The sequence below is a fragment of the Prionailurus viverrinus genome, chromosome D1 (assembly GCF_022837055.1).
Source record: "Prionailurus viverrinus isolate Anna chromosome D1, UM_Priviv_1.0, whole genome shotgun sequence".
Lineage (NCBI taxonomy): Eukaryota > Metazoa > Chordata > Mammalia > Carnivora > Felidae > Prionailurus > Prionailurus viverrinus.
In genome coordinates, this window is record NC_062570.1 from 66,355,317 (window position 1) to 66,375,019 (window position 19,703).

Below are 19,703 nucleotides of genomic sequence, written 5' to 3' on the forward strand. Positions count from 1 at the left end.
GACTGAGCCCACCCAGGTGCCCCTCTTTTTATTTTTTAAATGTGGCTGCTAGCAAAAAAAAATTTTTTTTAGTGTTTAATTTTGAGAAAGAGAGACAGAGTGTAGTGGGGAAGGGGCAGAGAGAGTGGGTGGGAGACACAGAATCCAAAGCAGGCTCTAGGTCCCGAGCTGTCAGTACAGAGCCAGACGTGGGGCTTGAACCCACAAACTATGAGATCATGACCCGAGCCAAAGCCAGAAGCTCAACCGGCTGGGCCACCCAGATGCCCCAAGAACATTTTTAATTATATATGTGGTTTGCACTTGTGATTCATAATTTCTTTTCATCATTTTAGTGCTGGACCAGAAATTCACGAATCCTTCATCCTTTATTTTTTTTTAACGTTTATTTATTTTTGAGAGAGTGTGCACAAGCAAGAGGAGAGGCAGAGAAAGGGGGGTAGAGGATCTGAAGTGGGCTCCATGCTGACAGCAGTGAGTCCATTGTGGGGCTTGAACTCATGAACCTTGAGATCATGACTTGAGCTGAAGTCAGACACTCAACGGACTGAGCCACCCAAGTGCCCCAAACCTCCCTCCTTTGATATAGTTTAGTATCATATTTGAGGTTGAGAGCCCAGTACATAGTATTAAAGGGTTAAAATATCCCAAAAGAACCCCTGCAAATAAACAGCACCTGTAACTTCTTGGCTTATCTCTTGGTACTCCTACTTGTGCTAGAATGCTTAAGAACTGTAACTCTGTGCCTGGCTGAACTTTAAAATAAATAATGAACAATAAAAAGTCTGTAGCTAAAGCAGATTTTTTGTAAATAGTCTTGTTTCAAAGCTCTAGACTTTTTTCATTTTGATGCTTATAGTTGAGAACTTTTTCTTCCATCTGTAATATAAACATACTAGTTGTGCTGCTGAGCTGATCTCTTACATGAAACCAAATTTCTTGTCATAAGACAAGAAAGACCTAGAGTTTGAGGTGCTGGGTGGCTCAGTCAGTTATACATCTGACTCTTGATTTCAGCTCAGGTCATGATCTCATGGTTCACAGGATTGAGCCCCAGGTTGGGGCTGTCAGCAGAGAGCTCACTCGAGATTCTCTGTCTCTGCCCCCTTCCTGATCAGGCTCTCTCTCAAAATAAATAAACTTAAAAAAAAAAAAAAAAAAAAAGACCTAGAGTATGTAAAGCAGCTGTGCTCATATGGAGGTAGTTTTGCCGCCCCCACCAGGAGACATTTGGCAATGTCTGGAGACAATTTGGGTTGTCACAATTGGGGGAGTATTTATTTTTTTATTTTTTTAACGTTTATTTATTTTTGAGACAGAGAGAGACAGAGCATGAACAGGGAAGGAGCAGAGAGAGAGGGAGACACAGAATCTGAAACAGGCTCCAGGCTCTGAGCTGTCAGCACAGAGCCCGATGCGGGGCACGAACTCATGGACCATGAGATCATGACCTGAGCCGAAGTCGGACGCTTAACCGACCAAGCCATCCAGGCGCCCCCACAATTGGGGGAGTATTACTGGCATCTAGTGGGTATATGTCCTGCAAGACATAAAGACAGCTCCCCCAGAAAGAATTACCCTGTTCAAAATATCAGTGGTGCCCAATTTGAAAACCTTGATCCAAAGTACTCTACTTAAGAATGCCATTGTGTTCATTTGTGAGAACTGTAAGGCTGATGGGGTTAAAGTAGCACACATGTATAATGAAAAATCCAAGTAGAGTTTCTGTTTTGCCATGTAGTAGGTGTGTGACTGAGCAAATTACGTGACTTCTCTAGATCTGAGGTTTTTGGGTTTTTTTTTGATCTGAGATTTCTTATCCGCTAAATGAAAATAACAATAATCTTGCCTTACCCATCTTATGAAATTATGAAAACCAAATAAGATTTTCATTTGATTAAGATTCTAGCTAATATATGAGAACATAATTTGTCAGCGTTATATAGCATTGTTGATGCTTTATGTATTAGAATACTAAGACTTTTTTCATGAGTGCCATTAGTTTTGACTTCATTTGAAACTAATTTTATTTATATTGGAGATCAAAGTTCTTTGGCTTGGTACTTTTAATCAGAGCTCTAATAGTTGGAAAACAAAGAAAGCCAGTCAAGCCAGTTTAGGAAAAAAGAGATATATTATGAGGATACAGCAGAGCTTATAAGAAGCAGAGAACAGGAACTGCTGAACAACTGTGGGGCTTCACAGGAACCAGAATTGCAAAGAAGTCAGGACCGGAGGTTAATCCCACTCCTTTCTCTTCCTCCTCGCCTCCTCCGTGGCATCTCTGCTCCCTTCTTTTCTCTGCAGACAGGCTTCCTTTTTGTATCATTGAGTTTACATGTAGCTCATCACAGCCTTGTTGTCTCAGGCTTCCCACCCAAAGCCAACTCAAGATTTTCCTTTATTTCCTAGGTCATGTTCCAGGGAGGGAAAATTTGTGGGTTTGTCTTATCAAAATTAGCTTCACTTTATAAGCTAGGGCACATAGGGCATAGACCACTGGCCAGCCTTACATACACCATCTTTTCTGGTTATCAGGGTCTATAGGTGGGGTGGCAGATTCTCCCAGAAAGTAGGTTGGAGAATTACCCCCAAACCTGCCTGTGGATATAGGTAGTTTTGAATGTGGATCATATTTCATATGTATTTTCTATACTTTTATCTAACTATGTGATCTTGAGGAAATGAACCTTGCTTTTCTGAGCCTCTTCTTTTCATCTCTAAAAGAAAGGTATTTAATCAGTAGTTATTAATCAGGGACAAACATGAGATTGAGCTACAGAACTTTTAAAAAATAACTCATGACTGAGACGCCTGGGTGGCTCAGTCATTTGAGCATCCAACTTCAGCTCAGGTCGTGGTCTTGTGGTTCATGGGTTCAAGCCCCACATTAGGCTCTGTGCTAATGGCTCAGAGCCTGGAGCCTGCTTCGGATTCTGTGTCTCCCTCTCTCTCTGCCCCTCCTGAACTCACGTTCTGTCTCTGTCTCTCTCTCAAAAATAAATAAACATTAAAAAAAATTTTTTTAATAATAAAATAATAACTCATGGCTGAGATCAGTTTCCAGAGATTTGATCAGTAGGTCTGAGATAGAACCCAGGAATTTTTTTTTTTAATATTTTTAGAGGTTTTTTTTTTTTAATTCAGAAAAATACAAAGAAAAAACCCAAAATGACCAATGAACTTACTATATAAATAGCTGCTATATACTTGTTTTTTTAAAAAAAGGTAATCATGTTTACTTTTAGAAAATCCATTTGTGAATTGTCTTCAGTTTATTTTATCAGCGTTCTATAGTTTTCAGAGTGTAGGTCTTTTACCTCCTTGGTTAGGTTTATTCCAGTATTTTATTCTTTTTGGTGCAATTATAAATGTACCTGTTTTCTTAATTTCTCTTTGGGCTTCTTTGTTATTAATGTATATAGAAACACAACCAATCTGCATAATTTTGTATCCTGCTACTTTACTGAATTCACTTATTCTAATAGTTTATTGTGGAATCTTTTGGGTTTTCTGTGTATGGTATCATGTCATCTGCAAAAAGTGAAAGTTTAATTTCTTTCTAATATGGATGCCTTTTATTTCTTTGCTTGTCTGATACCATACACAAAAGTAAACTCAAAGTGGATTAAAGACTTAAATGTGAGGCCTGAAACCATAAAATTCCTAGAAGAGAACATAGGCAGTGATTTCCTTGACTTTGGCCACAGCAACATTTTTTTTTTTTAACGTTTTATTTATTTTTGGGACAGAGAGAGACAGAGCATGAATGGGGGAGGGGCAGAGAGAGAGGGAGACACAGAATCGGAAGCAGGCTCCAGGCTCCGAGCCATCAGCCCAGAGCCTGACGCGGGGCTCGAACTCACGGACCGCGAGATCGTGACCTGGCTGAAGTCGGACGCTCAACTGACTGCGCCAACCCAGACGCCCCCACAGCAACATTTTTTGTAGACGTGTCTCCTAAGGCCAGGGAAACAAAATCAAAAATAAACTGTTGGGACTACATTAAAATGAAAAGCTTGTGCACAGCAAAGGAAGCCATCAATAAAACAAAAAAGCAACTTACTGAATGGGAGAAGATATATGCAAATGATATATCCAATCAAGGGTTAATATCCAAAATATATAAAAAACTTACACAACTCAACACCAGAAAAACAAATAATCTGATTAAAAATGGTCAGAGGGAGGCGCCTGGGTGGCTCAGTCGGTTAAGCGTCCGGCTTCGGCTCAGGTCATGATCTCGCTGTCTGTGGGTTTGAGCCCCGCGTCAGGCTCTGTGATGACAGCTCAGAGCCTGGAGCCTGTTTCAGATTCTATGTCTCCCTCTTCCTCTGACCCTCCCCTGTTCATGCTCTTTCTCTCTCTGTCTTAAAAATAAATAAATGTTAAAAAAAAATTTTTTTTTAAATGGTCAGAGGACTTGAAAACACTAATTTGAAAGCATATGTGCACCCCTGTGTTTATTACAGCATTATTTACAGTAGCCAAGATATGGAAGCAGCCCGAGTGTCCATTGATAGATGAATAAAGAAATTGTGAGATATATAAAATGGAATATTTTGCAGCCATAAAATAATGAATTCTTGCCATTTGTGACCATATGGATGGACCTAGAGGGGATCATGCCAAGTGGAATAAGTCAGAGAAAGACAAATACCATATGGTTTCACTTATATGTGGAATCTAAAAAACAAAGCAAATAAATTAACAAACCAAAAGGAGAATCAGACTTATAAATGCAGAGAACAAACAGATGGTTGCCAGAGGAGAAAGGTGTGTGGAGGGATGGGCAAAATGGGTGGAAGAAAGGGGAGATACAGGCTTCTAGTTATGGAAATGAATACATTGAGGGAATAAAAGGCATAGCACGGGGAATATAGTCAGTGGTATTATCATAGTGTTACATGGTGACAGATGGTAGCTACGCTGTGGTAAGCATGGCATAACATATAGAGATGTTCAGTCACTGATGTACACCTAAAACTAATGTAACATTGTGTGTCAACTATACTCAAGTAAAAAAATATTACATTAAAAAAATGAGTCAAATTGTATGTGCACTTGAAAAAAAAAATCCAAATGGTGTAGAGGTAAAAATAAAGAGTGAAGGGACCACTACCCAATAGTAATCATTGGTAGAAATCTCTGGAGGTGTTTTGTTTGTGTTTTAAATCTTCCTGGCAATTCTGAGGTGTCTCATGGTTCCCTAAAGATCCCTCTGTTGCCATACTTTTTTGATTAATTCCTTTCTTGAAAGAGAACATACTTTAAAAAGTTCTTCAAGTTGCTTTCATTTTATCCTTCCTCAAGAGTATAAATTATTTACATCCTAAGAGAGAAATTTACCCACATCAAATAACAAAAGTTCTGTGTGCATCAGGACTTTATAATAAATGGAATTTTAAGTCCTGAACTAGGCAGTAAAATGACCAGTTATTCTCAAACCTGCCAGGTCTCTCCCTCTCTGACTACAGAGCTCTGCCAGTTCGTTACCGCTGGGTTACTGCATCCTGAACACTGGGGGGTTAGTAGAGTGAACTCTAGAGCTAATCTGCTTCAAGTCCTATTTCCCAGCCTTGGACCTTGGGCAGGTTACATTACTTAACTACCCTGAGCCTCATTTTTCTTATTTGTAAATCACAGGAAATATTTAATTCATTGGATAGTCTTGGAGGACCAGTAAGACAGCTCATGCAAAACACCCACCACAGCGTATCACATAAAGCACCTCCTCAATAAATGGTAGTTAACCTCTTGTATTATCGAAGTCACTTTGGAATTCAGTCTCAGATCCAGTCCTTTATTTACCAGTGGGATTTGGACCTTCTCAGAACTCTAGGATGCTAAAGCTAGAAGGGACTTAGCACTGTCTTCTTGTACAGCAGTTTTCAAGCTCTGATTTTTGTGGGGGTGGGATCCTAGGGTTTCTTTGAGGTCCCTCAGGGACTAGCAGAGCTACCCATGCCTGCCTGGGCCAGCAGAAGCAGGAATGTCTTTATCTGTTTTGCACAGTAGACTGCTGTGTAAGATTTCATCTGGTAAAGGAATTTTTAAAATGTTTAAAAAGAAAAAAAAATCACTGATTTAGTACAATGTGTTCTCTATACAGACAGGCAAACAAGCCATACATGACTTGCTCCAGGTCACACAGTGAATTTATGGCAGAGCTAAGGTTATCTCTTAATTCTCAGAACGTACATTAAGCAAGATAGTAATAAAGTCATTTTCTGTAGATGGTTTAGAAGATGGTTAGGGGGCGCCTGGGTGGCGCAGTCGGTTAAGCGTCCGACTTCAGCCAGGTCACGATCTCGCGGTCCGGGAGTTCGAGCCCCGCGTCGGGCTCTGGGCTGATGGCTCAGAGCCTGGAGCCTGTTTCCGATTCTGTGTCTCCCTCTCTCTCTGCCCCTCCCCCGTTCATGCTCTGTCTCTCTCTGTCCCAAAAATAAATAAACGTTGAAAAAAAAAAAATTAAAAAAAAAAAAAAAAAAGAAGATGGTTAGTATTTCACTGGTGTTAGTTTCTCTGTTGCCTTTGAGACATTTCCCTCATGGTAATATATCAGGTTTTTTTTTTTTTTTCACAAAGACTATATACATCCTTTACTGAAATAACCAATACAGCCCTGAAATACCTGTTATAGCATTAGCCTATTAATTTAGCTTTTGAAATTTGGATTCTGTCCGTCTTCACCGTTAAAATAGCTGCAGAATCATCTATTGCTTTGAATTCCGTGGTCATTGTCCTAGGCTGGTTTTCATCACTTTTTCCTTCCATATTCATGATCATACAAGCTTCTTTTACTCTCCTTGCCTCTTTTGTCTTTCACTGTTTCACACCATTACCAGAGTTCTCTTTCTAAAACACAGAGCTGATCTTGGTCAATCCTTTACTTTAAAAATGTTAATCCTGGGGCACCTGGCTGGCTCAGTCAGAGAAATGCGTCGCTCCTGATCTCTGGGTCATGGGTTGTGGGTTCAGGCCCTGCACTGGGTGTGAGAGTACTTAAATAAGTAAACTTAAAGAAAACTGTTTGTTTTTCATTTTTTTTTAACTTGTTTTATTTTTTATTTTAATTTATATCCAAATTAGTTAGCATATAGTGCAACAATGATTTCAGGAGTAGATTTCTTAATGCTTCTTACCCATTTAGCCCATCCCCCCTCCCACAACCCCTCCTGTAACCCTCAGTTTGTTCTCCATATTTATGAGTCTCTTCTGTTTTTCCCCCCTCCCTGTTTTATATTATTTTTGTTTCCCTTCCCTTATGTTCCTCTGTTTTGTCTCTTAAAGTCCTCATATGAGTGAAGTCATATGATTTTTGTCTTTCTCTGACTGCCTAATGTCACTTAGCATAATACCCTCCAGTTCCATGCACGTAGTTGCAAATGGCAAGGTTTCATTCTTTTTGATTGCCAAGGAGTACTCCATTGTATATATATATATATACCACATTTTCTTTATCCATTCATCCATTGATGGACATTTGGGCTCTTTCCATACTTTGGCTATTGTTGATAGTTCTGCTATAAACATGGGGGTGCATGTGTCCCTTCGAAACAGCACACCTGTATCTCTTGGATAAATGCCTAGTAGTGCAATTGCTGGGTTGTATGGTAGTTATATTTTTAGTTTTTTGAGGAACCTCCATACTGTTTTCCAGAATGGCTGCACCAGCTTGCATTCCCATTAAAGAAAACTCTTAATGCCTGCCTTTGCTTTCATTGTCAAGGTTTACTCTTCATAATGGCATCTAAAGCTCTTCCCAAATGTGGTCCTAATCTTCCCTTTTTCTTGTTATTCATTCTGTCATATAGACATGACAGTCTCATAGTAAGTTTCCACTTCCTCCAGGCACCCTTCCATACTTTTGGTCATACTCTTCCTTCTGCCTGGACTGCTCACCTCCACCCCTCATTTTCACTTCGAGACAGCTCGCACTAACCTACAGCTCTGTCACCCCAGGGCCTGCAGAGTAGAAAGTCAGTCTTCCATTTTTATGGTATCTTAATTTCTAAAATAGGTGGCTGTCTTTAAAAAGCTTCTAAAATCAGTACAATTGTTTGAAGTCTCGTGGTGTTGAGTCCCAGAAAAATGATCTTCTACTGAATAAAGGTTACGGAGTAGGATCATATAGATTGTAATGTCTCCCGCAGGGGACCCCAATGTCATAAGCCTCTCTTTTTCATTGCTTTGAAATGCTTTTGAAATTGAAAGTGCTCTTTACATTGTTTTTAGGACACATGTCCTAAATAATATATAATATATCTATCTATCTATAGATCTATCTATATAGATAGATAGATCTATAGATAGATAGATCCCTTGAGCACATCATGGAATACCTGCATACAATGGAGATGCTACTTGGGTTGATTTTTCTAGAATGGGAATAGATCTGTGAGCTCTAGCTATGCCCCCTTGTGGATCTCCTTTTGATTTCTTCCACAGCCGCTGACTTCAGTCACAGAACAGAATTAACCTAGCTGGCTCAACATGATAGAATCTTTGTAAAATGATGATCTGAGTCTGGAAACGCACATTGCAGTTTTATCTTTTTTATTCTGAAAATAATAATTTCATCTATTTTATTTCCGTGTAAATAATTTCAGTCATACTTTTTGTTTCATCTAGATTGTCTTACAAGGACATGCAACAAGAGTAACTGCTAAGTCTCAGCAGAGTGGAGAGAAGGCATTTCGATGTGAATATGATGGATGTGGGAAATTATATACAACGGCTCATCATCTTAAGGTATATATAAAGGAAATGCTGTATTTAGTTATGACAGTACCTAGGACATTAAATGCCAACATGATATAGTTGTAGTATTCAAATGCCATTGTTTTCCCTCACTTACCAAGATATAGACACACACTCATGCTCTTACACAGATCACGTGAAGCCATATGCAGATTTCAGAAACTCTCAACTCTGAGTGCTTAGATTATGTGTTCTTCATCTCTGTCTCCCTAATGTCCAAAATACTACCAGGCACATGGTAGATACTCTATATATTTGAATATATTTTTGTCAAATGGGAAATTTATATAATTTTATGAGAGATGTATGTGTAATCATTCTGTTAACAGTGATTTGCTGAAATCTAGCAGAAGTTGGTATTAATGTGTTTCATGTTTCAAATATATAGGCCAGGTATTTTGCTTGCAGCTAAACACAACATACCACAACTCCATAGCTAACATTTATTGAATAACTTAGTGTGTCAGGAAGCAGAAAGCAGAAATGTTAGCAAGGCTAAAAACATTTAGCATATTTGGAGTCGCAGCCCTAGAGCCCATCTCCATTACTTATTGCTGTGTCACCATGACATGTTACCTTTTTCCTTATGGTAAAAGTACCTTCCTCACACAGTGCTTGTGAGAAATAAATAAGTAGATACTGTATACGTACCAGTACTGAAAAGAATGACCTGGTACATGGTAAAGATTCAGTAGATGTTGGCCATTGTCACGATCATTCGTCACAGCAACCCTCTACACTAGATATAGTTATGTCTCGGCTTTACAGAAAGGACTTTGAGGCTTAGAGAAGGCAAACACCTCATGGTGACGCCTTGCCTCCTGGCAAGGCCCCTATAGCAGCAGCTGCCACACTCTTAACCTTACATTGCGTGGCCTCTGTCTGTGCTCTGATCCTAGCTTTCACTATGTATATGTTCCATACAGACACCTTTGACCACTGTAGGAAAACTCAGACCTCTAATGCTCCTGTTCCTTATTTAAAATGAGTACTTCTTGGGGTGCCTGAGTGGCTTAGTTGGTTACATGTCCGACTTCAGCTCAGGTCATGATCTCATGGTTCGTGGGTTCGGGTCCCATGTTGGACTTTGTGCTGACAGCTCAGAGCCTGGAGCCTGCTTTGGATTCTGTGTCTCTCTCTGTCTCTGCCCCTCCCTGGCTCATGCTCGCTTGCTTGCTCTCTCTCTCTCTCTCTCTCAAAAATAAACATTAAAAAAAAATTACAATGCATCCTTCATAACATTAAGCGTTTAGCATATTGAGAACTGTTGGGCTACAGTTTTTGAGCAAGGTTGTCTTTTGTTTCTCCAAAAAAAACCCATACAAACAACAAAATACAGTTCACCCTTGAACAACAAAGTTTTGAATTGTGCATATCCACTTATATGTGAATTTTTTAAATAAATACAGTACAGCACTGTAAATGTATTTTCTTTTATTATCTTAACGTTTTCTGTAGTTTACTATATTGTAAGAATATAACATATGAAATAATGTGTTAATCGACTTTCTGTTATCAGCTTCTGCTCAATAGTAGGCTGTTGGTAGTTAAGGTTTTTTTGGGGGGGGGGGGTCAAGAGTTCTATGCTGGTTTTTGACTGCACAGGAGGTCGGCGGTGGGGGGTGGTCAGCATCCCTAACCCCTGCATGTTCAAAGGTCAGCTGTAATTCAACAGAGAGAAAAAAAAAAAAACAGGTCTATGTTGAGACCATCTACCTGAGGAATTGCCTAAAGGAAGTAGAATCATGCCTGTATTTTCATGACAGGTCCATGAGAGGTCACACACAGGAGACCGGCCTTATCAGTGTGAGCACCTAGGCTGTGGGAAAGCATTTGCAACAGGTAAAAACATGAATTTTCTTTGTTTCCTGGTCTTTCTTAGGGGGCAAGCAGAAACAGGCCAGCTGTAGGAACTGACCCCTTGCCTTTGTCTGAATCTGTGGATGCACAGTGACCAGTTTTTCAGTCTCTCCTTTAACTTCCTCTTCTCCTGCTTGTTCTATTCTCTCTCTCTGTTCTCACTTTTCTCCTCAGGCCTATTTCTGCCTACTGCGTTTGGTGTTTCACTCCACACTCAGCTTTCTTTTAGCAAAAAAGTAAAAGCTGAGCATTAGAAGCTGACACAGACTTTAACATTAGGATAGACCTGAGGGAACCATGGGCAACTAGAACTTAGCAGGGGTTGGGGCCTGGCCTCCTGACTTCTACCTTAGTCCTCATTTAATGTCTTGATTCCATTTCAAGCTTTTGGGGTATGAGTTGTGAACATCTAATAAGATTAGAGCCGTTTAAAAAAAAGAAACATATAGAACCTCTTCTAGACAGAGATGAAAGTATTGCATTTCCAGCAGGACAGTCCTTAGCTGTTACACTCTTACACGTTGTTAATGGTTGTTTTGTGTTTGCCTAGTATTATATCCTTGGTGTTTACTATATTTTTCAATAGTTTAATCTCAGTGGGCATGCTTAGAGGGGTCTCATATAATTAAATTTCTTTACATTTTTCTTAAAGGTTATGGATTAAAAAGTCATGTCAGAACTCATACAGGAGAAAAGCCATATCGGTGTTCAGAAGATAATTGTACTAAGTCTTTCAAAACTTCAGGAGATCTACAGAAACATATAAGAACTCATACAGGTACTGGTATAAACAAATAACTGTATGTAGGCCAGGACTTTTTTTTTTTTTTTTTTTTTTCAGGTCAGGAATTAATCTGCAGGGAGGGGACTTGGGGAAGGAGTCTCTGGACATTTCAGAGTTAGCTTCAAGGACTTCTCTTAAACTCCAGAAATTCTTTCCAGGAAGAGGGCTCATAATTTTTTTTAGAATCTCAAAGGGGTCCATATCCCAAAAAAAGGTGAACAATGGTCATAGACAACCAGCCCATTCAATTTGCAGGTATTATCTGAGCAGCAGGCTTATTTACCTAGGATTGCATGTCTGTGTACTAGCCCAACTGAGACCAGAACCTAAGGCACCCAGTTCCTTCTCAATTCAGCATTGTTTCTCCTATATTAAGCTATTGCTTAAGAAAATGAACTCCTAACAGCCCCACAGAAAGAAAGGCTTGTTACTTCCTTGTGATCATATCTCGTTCCCTTTAAACTTCCTTCTCTCCTTTTCCTAAAGGGTACTTTGTTTATATCTCCCCTTCCCTCCCTTTCTTGTACTTGATTATTTGTAGAATTGGAAAACCAATTATAAAGGTAATTATTTGCTTTGGATGAGAGCTGGAAAGATTTCAGAAACTGTTGATAAGAGGTACTGTTACAAGCTATTGATTAAGCATATGATATATCGCTTAATAATTTAGTTTGAAATTTTACTACAGATGGTTTAAACATAGTGTGATAACTTTGTCCCCAGGTACTACTAAGTATTCTGAAATAGTTTAGCAAATTTCCATGGAGGATTTGTCCATTTATTAAAGTTTAACTTTTAGCTCAAATTTGATCCCAGATAGGCTTTGCTTTTTAATGTTCAGGGGGCACCCGGATGGCTCAGTCAGTTAAGCATCCAACTCTTGATTTCAGCTCAAGTCATGATCTCACAGTTTGTGAGTTCGAACCCCACATCAGGCTCTGTGATGACAGTGTGGAGCCTGCTTGGGATTCATATTCTCTCTCTCTCTCTCTCTCTCTCTCTCTCTCTCTCTCTGCTCTTTCCCTGCTCACAGGCTTGCTTGTGCTCTCTCTCTCTCAAAATAAATAAATAAACTTAAAAAAATACATGACTATACAGTGTTTACAAACAAAGCTGTAGGTCTCTGCTTCTATTTCATTCATGTACTTATTTTTATCCATTGTATCAGAAGCATGTTTTTCCAAATTCCTGCAAATTCTATTTGGATTTACTGTATAATGCCAACTTGTTATGTAAAAGTTATATAAAACCATAATCTAGTTCTATTAATATTTGGTCAAAACATTGAAATTGTGATTCCTTTGATAGTATGCATTTAGCAAACTACATATTTGTGTATCAGTTTTTAAATCGTAAGTATTTTCGTTGGTAAAAAGTTGGGTTGTGTAAGGGGGCTTTAGGGATGACTTTTACAAACAAGTGATTTCAGTGCAAAAATAAAGCAAGGTCCTATAGAGTCAGAGGAGTAGTGTAGTAGTGTATATATCACCATGGGAATTGTTAGAACTCTTGATTCCTTATCATCCCAACATGGCAGAGCCGGGAAAAGGTTAAGGTTGTCTAGATCCAGACAGGAGAAGGGACTTACCCAAGACAAAGTACTTTCTTAAAATCTTTTGTTTTTCAACGTTTATTTATTTTTGGGACAGAGAAAGACAGAGCATGAACGGGGGAGGGGCAGAGAGCGAGGGAGACACAGAATCGGAAATAGGCTCCAGGCTCTGAGCCATCAGCCCAGAGCCTGACGCGGGGCTCGAACTCCCAGACCGCGAGATCGTGACCTGGCTGAAGTCGGACGCTTAACCGACTGCGCCACCCAGGCGCCCCGACAAAGTACTTTCTTTAAGTTAAAATGTTGAAAGAAAACTTTCTCTAAAGAAAGGATCAGAGATTCCTGCTCCTTTTTAAATGATTTCAGATTTGAGGGCAGAAATCTTTTGGAGTGTTTACCAGCAGAAAAATCTTAATTTTACTTGACCAAAAGAAAAATAACACACTTTTATATGTGCGGGTAAATATCTATATCTATTTATCTACCTATACACAGAGATTTTTATATATTGCAAGAGTTGTTTGCTTAATTTGAACTCATTCTAAAAAAGCATCAAAAACAAAGGCTATTATTTCATTCTTGACAATTTAGAGGCCCTTTGGGTTCTGAGGTTGTATAAAGCAGGTATGAAGAAAAGAAATATAATTGGCAGGTTAGACTTTTTCATAAGCTTAGTTTATGAGAATAGTAATAGTAATATATTCAGCAAGTATATGTGATGCATATTATGTGCTAGACACTGGATTTTTAAAAAACATAAATTTTTCTTTGAAGTGTTATATAATAAATAAAATAGGAGATAAGCTTTTGGGGATTCTGGTGTTTTTCTAACATAATTCTTATTCCTAACTTTTTTTTTTCTTTAAATTTTTTTATGTTTATTTGTTTTTGACACGGAGAGAAACAGAGCATGAATGGGGGGAGGGGAAGAGAGAGAGGGAGACACAGAATCTGAAGGAGGATCCAGGCTCTGAGCTGTCAGCACAGAGCCTGATGCCGGGCTCGAACCCACAAACCGTGAGATCATGACCTGAGCTGAGTCGGACACTTAACCAACTGAGCCACCCAGGCACCCCTAACTCTGTTTTTCTTTTGTATTTCTTTATGATATTTCTTTCTCTGCTTTTCTCAGCTCATTTTTAATATGCCCATCTGGATGATTCCTTCTTGGAAAGTTGTGCAATGATAAGTTTTGAATAATATTCAGATTCTCCTATATAAATTTAAGCTGGGAGTAGAAGATGCTATTCATAGGGGAAAAAAACCTGAAAGGGAAGTGCAGAAGGACTCTATGAGTATGATCCTAGGCAGAATTGAAGGATAAGACATTTCAATTTTCTATGTATTTTTGCACTATTTAATTTATTCCTTTTTGTATTTTCAGGAGAAAGGCCCTTTAAATGTCCCTTTGAAGGCTGCGGTCGGTCTTTTACAACATCAAATATCAGAAAAGTGCATATTAGGACACACACAGGAGAAAGACCTTATTATTGCACAGAACCAGGATGTGGGAGGGCATTTGCCAGTGCAACCAATTATAAAAATCATGTGAGGATACACACAGGTAACAGTTTCTGATTTCTTTGCCTTCCATCTTTCTTCCGTAAACCCATTTCCAAGTAATTCCTTCTTCTCTCCTTCCTACCACTTGGCATGGTGGGGAGGGATTAAGCAGCTTAAAAAAACTTCACATTAGCATGTATACATTCATTTAGTCAGCAGACTGAGCATCTGTTGTGTGTTCCCCTGCCAGGCATCAGAGGTACAGAGACAGATAAGACATAGTCCAGAGCAGTAGAACTGGGGAGAGATGGCAGATATTTAATTGCTACAGAGTGCAGTTTCTCCCATTGCGTGGACAAGATGTTATGGGAGTAGAGAGGGGGAGCAGCCGTCTCTGTGGGAATGGAGAAGTATTCAAGGAAGGCTTTCCCAGGGGAAATTGACTTTTAGACTGAGTCCATCACCATGTTCCCTACATTATTAAAGTGTTCTCTAAGAAAACGGAAAAGACTGTGAAAACCCAGAGGCCTGGAAAAGAAAACCATAGATTAGAAGAAAAATGATATTTTGCTACTATAATTTTTATTCCTTTTAGGTCTTTAAGAGATTTGATTTTTACATGCTTGTGTTGTAGAAGGAAAACAGAATTCCTGTCTGATACTTACTGTATCATTGTGTGTTACACACAGACATATACCCACTACTGAGTTCATTGACTGTTAAATAATTAGATAATTGGGGTTTTTTTAAGTTTATTTTTTTATTTTTGAGAGAGAGAGAGAGAGAGAGAGAGAGAGAGCATGAGTGAGGGAGAGCCAGAGAGAGACAGAGAGAATCCCAAACAAGCTACGCACTGTCAGCAAAGAGCCTGACAAAGGGCCCGAACCCACAAACCGTGAGATCATGACCTGAGCCAAAATCAAGTCACTTAACCAACTGAGCCACCCAGGCACCCCTAGATAATTGGTATTTTATCTATATTATCTTAATATTATGTAAACATTCCTAGTGGATTATAACACAGGTGCTTAAGGGCCTTTTTATGATATTTGGGGAAATTGGCTGGGATTTTTAGATGGGCTGAGAAAACATTATTTTACCCATTTAAAGCAAATGGAATATAGACTCATTACCTGAAAGTTTGCTGTTCACCTGTTTAATGGGCAAATTAGATTCCAGTAAGAGGGATGCTCACATTAAGTTTAGCTATACTGATCTTTGGAACATTTAAGAAGAGCAGTGCTTTTATTTTTAATTAATTTTTTTTTAATGTTTATTTTTGAGAGAGAGAGAGAGAGTGCATGCATTACAAGAGCAGAGGAAGGGCGGAGAGTGAGGGGGACAGAGAATCTGAAACAGGCTCCATACTGACAGCAGAGAGCCCAGTGTGGGGCTTGAACTCATGAACTGTGCCAAAGTCTAATGCTTAACTGACTGGCTCCCCGAGCAGTGTTCTTTTTTTTTTTTAATTTTTTTTTTTTTCAACGTTTATTTATTTTTGGGACAGAGAGAGACAGAGCATGAACGGGGGAGGGGCAGAGAGAGAGGGAGACACAGAATCGGAAACAGGCTCCAGGCTCTGAGCCATCAGCCCAGAGCCCGATGCGGGGCTCGAACTCACGGACTGCGAGATCGTGACCTGGCTGAAGTCGGATGCTTAACCGACTGCGCCACCCAGGCGCCCCACCGAGCAGTGTTCTTAAATGTGGCTGCATGTTGAATTCACTTTTTAAAAATAGAATTCTCCATATTCTATCTGCACAGTTCTGACATAATTTTACTGGGATGAGGCCCAGGCATCAGTTTATATTTTTAAAAACCCAGGTCTTTCATATGTGTACATGATTGAGAATTGTTGAAGTAGAGAGGTGTAGTAGGCAGTTAGAAATGTTGGTCTGACCCAAGAGGTAGAAAAGATTGACTAGTGATCATCAGGTAGATGATATAGTAAATGCCCGCATTATGCAGTAAGTAGAGTACAAAGATTCAGCCATGTAAAATTCAGTCCACTCTTGCAAGGTTGGTTAGATGACCCAGTTGAGGCTATGCAGATAACCAGTAGGGAGCTCCAAAGTGCAATTCAAATCCATTTACATCTTGACTGTGGTTTGGTGCCACCTAGTGGCGGTTTCTGCTCCAGCCTAAATATCAATGGGACTGGTTTTCTGTTGGAATTGCCTGCCCTTTCCGTGCCTGGGCTTGCCCTCAACACATGTCTCCCATGATCATCTACCAAGATAAGAGCTTTACCTTGCCCTAGTTTGAGACTATAGACTGGGCAGAGGACAGGAAGCAATTTCCCATTACTTTATATTCAAGACTTATGTTACAGATTATATTAGTGTGAGATTTTTTTTTACTATTTATGGGTGGTTTTACTGTGTTTAGAACCTTACAAGAAAATGCAGTTATCCAAGGAAGGTATAAAATGAGAATTAAGTAAGACATGCACTTGTATGCACACACGTGTATGGACATTTTAGAAATTATATGAATATGTCCTTTTAGATTTACTGAAGTGTTCAGACTATGTCTAGTAGACTTTCTAGACCTTTTTTATTATCCTTATAAAACCTTTAGGGAAAGCTGCATTTGTTATAGTTATCATTGCATTTATTATTGTCATTTTTAATACAGCATTAATGTTACTGACTTGTCTAGTTATAGGTAACAATAAATTAGTTTTATCAAGGCTTAGAGTTACCCTGGGCAACATCTCTATCCTTACTTTTCTCATCCCTTGAAATGAAGGGAAGAGTTGTATTCAGGCATGAGATAAGACTTAGAATGCAGACAGCCTTTTGAACAAAGACAAAATCATAGGGAGTCTTTTTTTGTGTTCTGCCTCATAGCAGTATAGAAAGAGATTGGACAGTTCATTGGGGCACCTGGGTGCTCATTTGGTTAAATGTCTGACTCTTGGTTTAGACTCCAGTCATGATCTCACGGTTCATGGATTCGATCCCCAGGTAGGGCTCCATGCTGCTGGTGCAGAGCCTGCTTGGGTTCCCTCTCTCTCTCTCTCTCTCTCTCTCCTCCACTTGGACTCTCCCAAAATAAATAGATAATAAAACTTAAAAGCGGGGGGCGCCTGGGTGGCTCAGTCGGTTGAGCGTCCGACTTTGGCTCAGGTTTATGATCTTGTGGTTTGTGAGTTTGAGCCCCGCATCAGGCTCTGTGCTGGCAGCTCAGAGCCTGGAGCCTGCTTCAAATTCTGTGTCTCCCTCTCTCTCTGCCCCTACCCCACTTGTGCTCTGTCTCTCTCTATCAAAAATAAATTGTAAAAAAAAAAAAAAAAGAGAGAGATTTGACAGACATCTATTTTTGCCATTAGAGGCTTTTTTTCCCCATGGGAGGAATGGATTGATTATGCCTTCATATATATGTAAAAACTTCATATATGTAAAAGTTGATTTTTGTGTGTATGTGTGTATGTTCTTTACTTAGGTGAAAAGCCATATGTTTGTACAGTCCCTGGATGTGACAAAAGGTTTACAGAATATTCCAGTTTGTACAAACATCATGTTGTTCACACTCATTCCAAACCATACAACTGTAATCACTGTGGGAAGACCTACAAGCAGATCTCCACACTGGCCATGCACAAACGGACGGCCCACAATGACACTGAGCCCATCGAGGAGGAGCAGGAAGCCTTCTTTGAGCCTCCCCCAGGTAAGTGTTCTTTCCAATAAATCTCTCTCTGGGAATCAACAGCTACCATCATTTATGATGCATAGCATTTTCTCAGATCATAAAGTTTCATTCAAATAATCACACAAATATATAATTTACAACTGTAATAAGTGGTAGCAAAAAATGGTACTTGGTGCTGTGGGATGTATAAGAAGGGAAGTTAATCTAGCCTGGGAGGTTCTTTTTCTTTTTACCCCTGTTTAGTTCTCCTCTTGTTAAAGAAACAGAAAGATGGGAATAAAATGGATTTAGGAGACCCAGCTTGAATTGCTGTTTTTCTTCTGAGAAATGGCCAGGCTGTGGTGCCAGACCTCGGTCATGCTTACATACGTGATGAAGGGGTTTTTGCCTCTTGAATGTGGCTTCCGTTTGGCAAGAAAAGCTGTAATTATCCCTAAAGAAGCCCTGGAACCTTCCAACTTTGAGATCACATGTGTTTCAAGTGACAGTGGCCTGAGCTGCAGGAGCAGAGGACCCTGGCACACCTGGAGGCAGAGCAGGGCACGTGTTACCCACTGCCCCCCTGTTGTCTAGAGCAGTCTGGGCTTTGGTTTGAGTTGAAGTTGAGTGATGTGAGTTATTTTGCTGCTTAATAAAGTGACCCCTACGTATAATTGGATGTGAATGCAAATAGTTGCAATAAATCCCCTGCAAAAGCAGTGTGAGCCTTCTGGTATTTTTAAATTCAGTACAGGTTAGCTAGACACACTTCTTACATAGGTTAAAGTAACAGCTACTACGAGAGATCTAGAGAGCGGATAGGGGTTAATTAGGTGGAGATGCAGGGATTTCACAGGGAGGGGAAATAAGGAGCAAAGGTAAGAGAACATTCTGAATAGAGGGAATGGCAAATACAAAAAGCCCTGAGGTTGGGGAGAGCAAAGTAAATTGGAGAGACTAAAAGAAGCCTGGCCAGTGTGGCACTTCTGCCTGGGAAGGCAGTATGAAATGAGGCTGGAGAGCAAGGTAGGGGCAGCTAGGCTATTCGGGTGCCCTAAGGATGTTGATCTTAAGCATGAATATGGCAGAGCACTCCCAAATAACTTTTAGTTGATTTATGTGCTATTAGGTATTGTTGTAAGGAGACAAAAACATTCATTTCATAAGAATAAACTCTTGGGGGAAAAAATATTTTAGAGGATCCCATTCTATGATGTCACGTAAGTAACTTAGCATAGGTAAATAGGTAAAGTAAGTGAGTAGGTTTTCTTAAAAAAACACACACACCCAATAAAACAAAGCCTGGGCCATCCTACTGTTTCACTGAGTACCTCCTAAACAAAGTAGACTTAAAAATTAAAAGAAATCATATTTTCTCATTTTTATATTGAAGTGTTAGAGAGTAAGGGAAAGAACAGATCACTCACTCCCTGCTGAAATGATTCCCTGTAGTTCTAATATGTTTTTTCAGATATCTGTCATGTGATGGTGAGAAAATAACAATTCCTTCAGTCCTGAATGCTATTGTACTTTCTAGCCAAAGCACTGTAAGTGGGCATGGTTAGAAAACGCAACAACTGCTGAATCCTTGCAGTTAGAAAGCAG

General features: G+C 39.5%; 1 protein-coding gene across 5 annotated transcripts in view; it reads left to right on the top strand.

Annotated features, from left to right (window-relative positions):
- Nucleotides 1–19,703, top strand: part of ZNF143 (zinc finger protein 143) — a 55,611-nt gene that overhangs the window by 23,213 nt on the left and 12,695 nt on the right. For all 5 annotated transcript variants that reach the window (XM_047878655.1, XM_047878654.1, XM_047878658.1 and 2 more), the window contains 5 exons: nt 8,635–8,754; nt 10,530–10,605; nt 11,276–11,401; nt 14,344–14,523; nt 17,910–18,137. In XM_047878655.1, the coding sequence (XP_047734611.1) occupies nt 8,635–8,754; nt 10,530–10,605; nt 11,276–11,401; nt 14,344–14,523; nt 17,910–18,137 (730 nt within the window). The remainder of the gene's footprint in view (nt 1–8,634; nt 8,755–10,529; nt 10,606–11,275; nt 11,402–14,343; nt 14,524–17,909; nt 18,138–19,703) is intronic.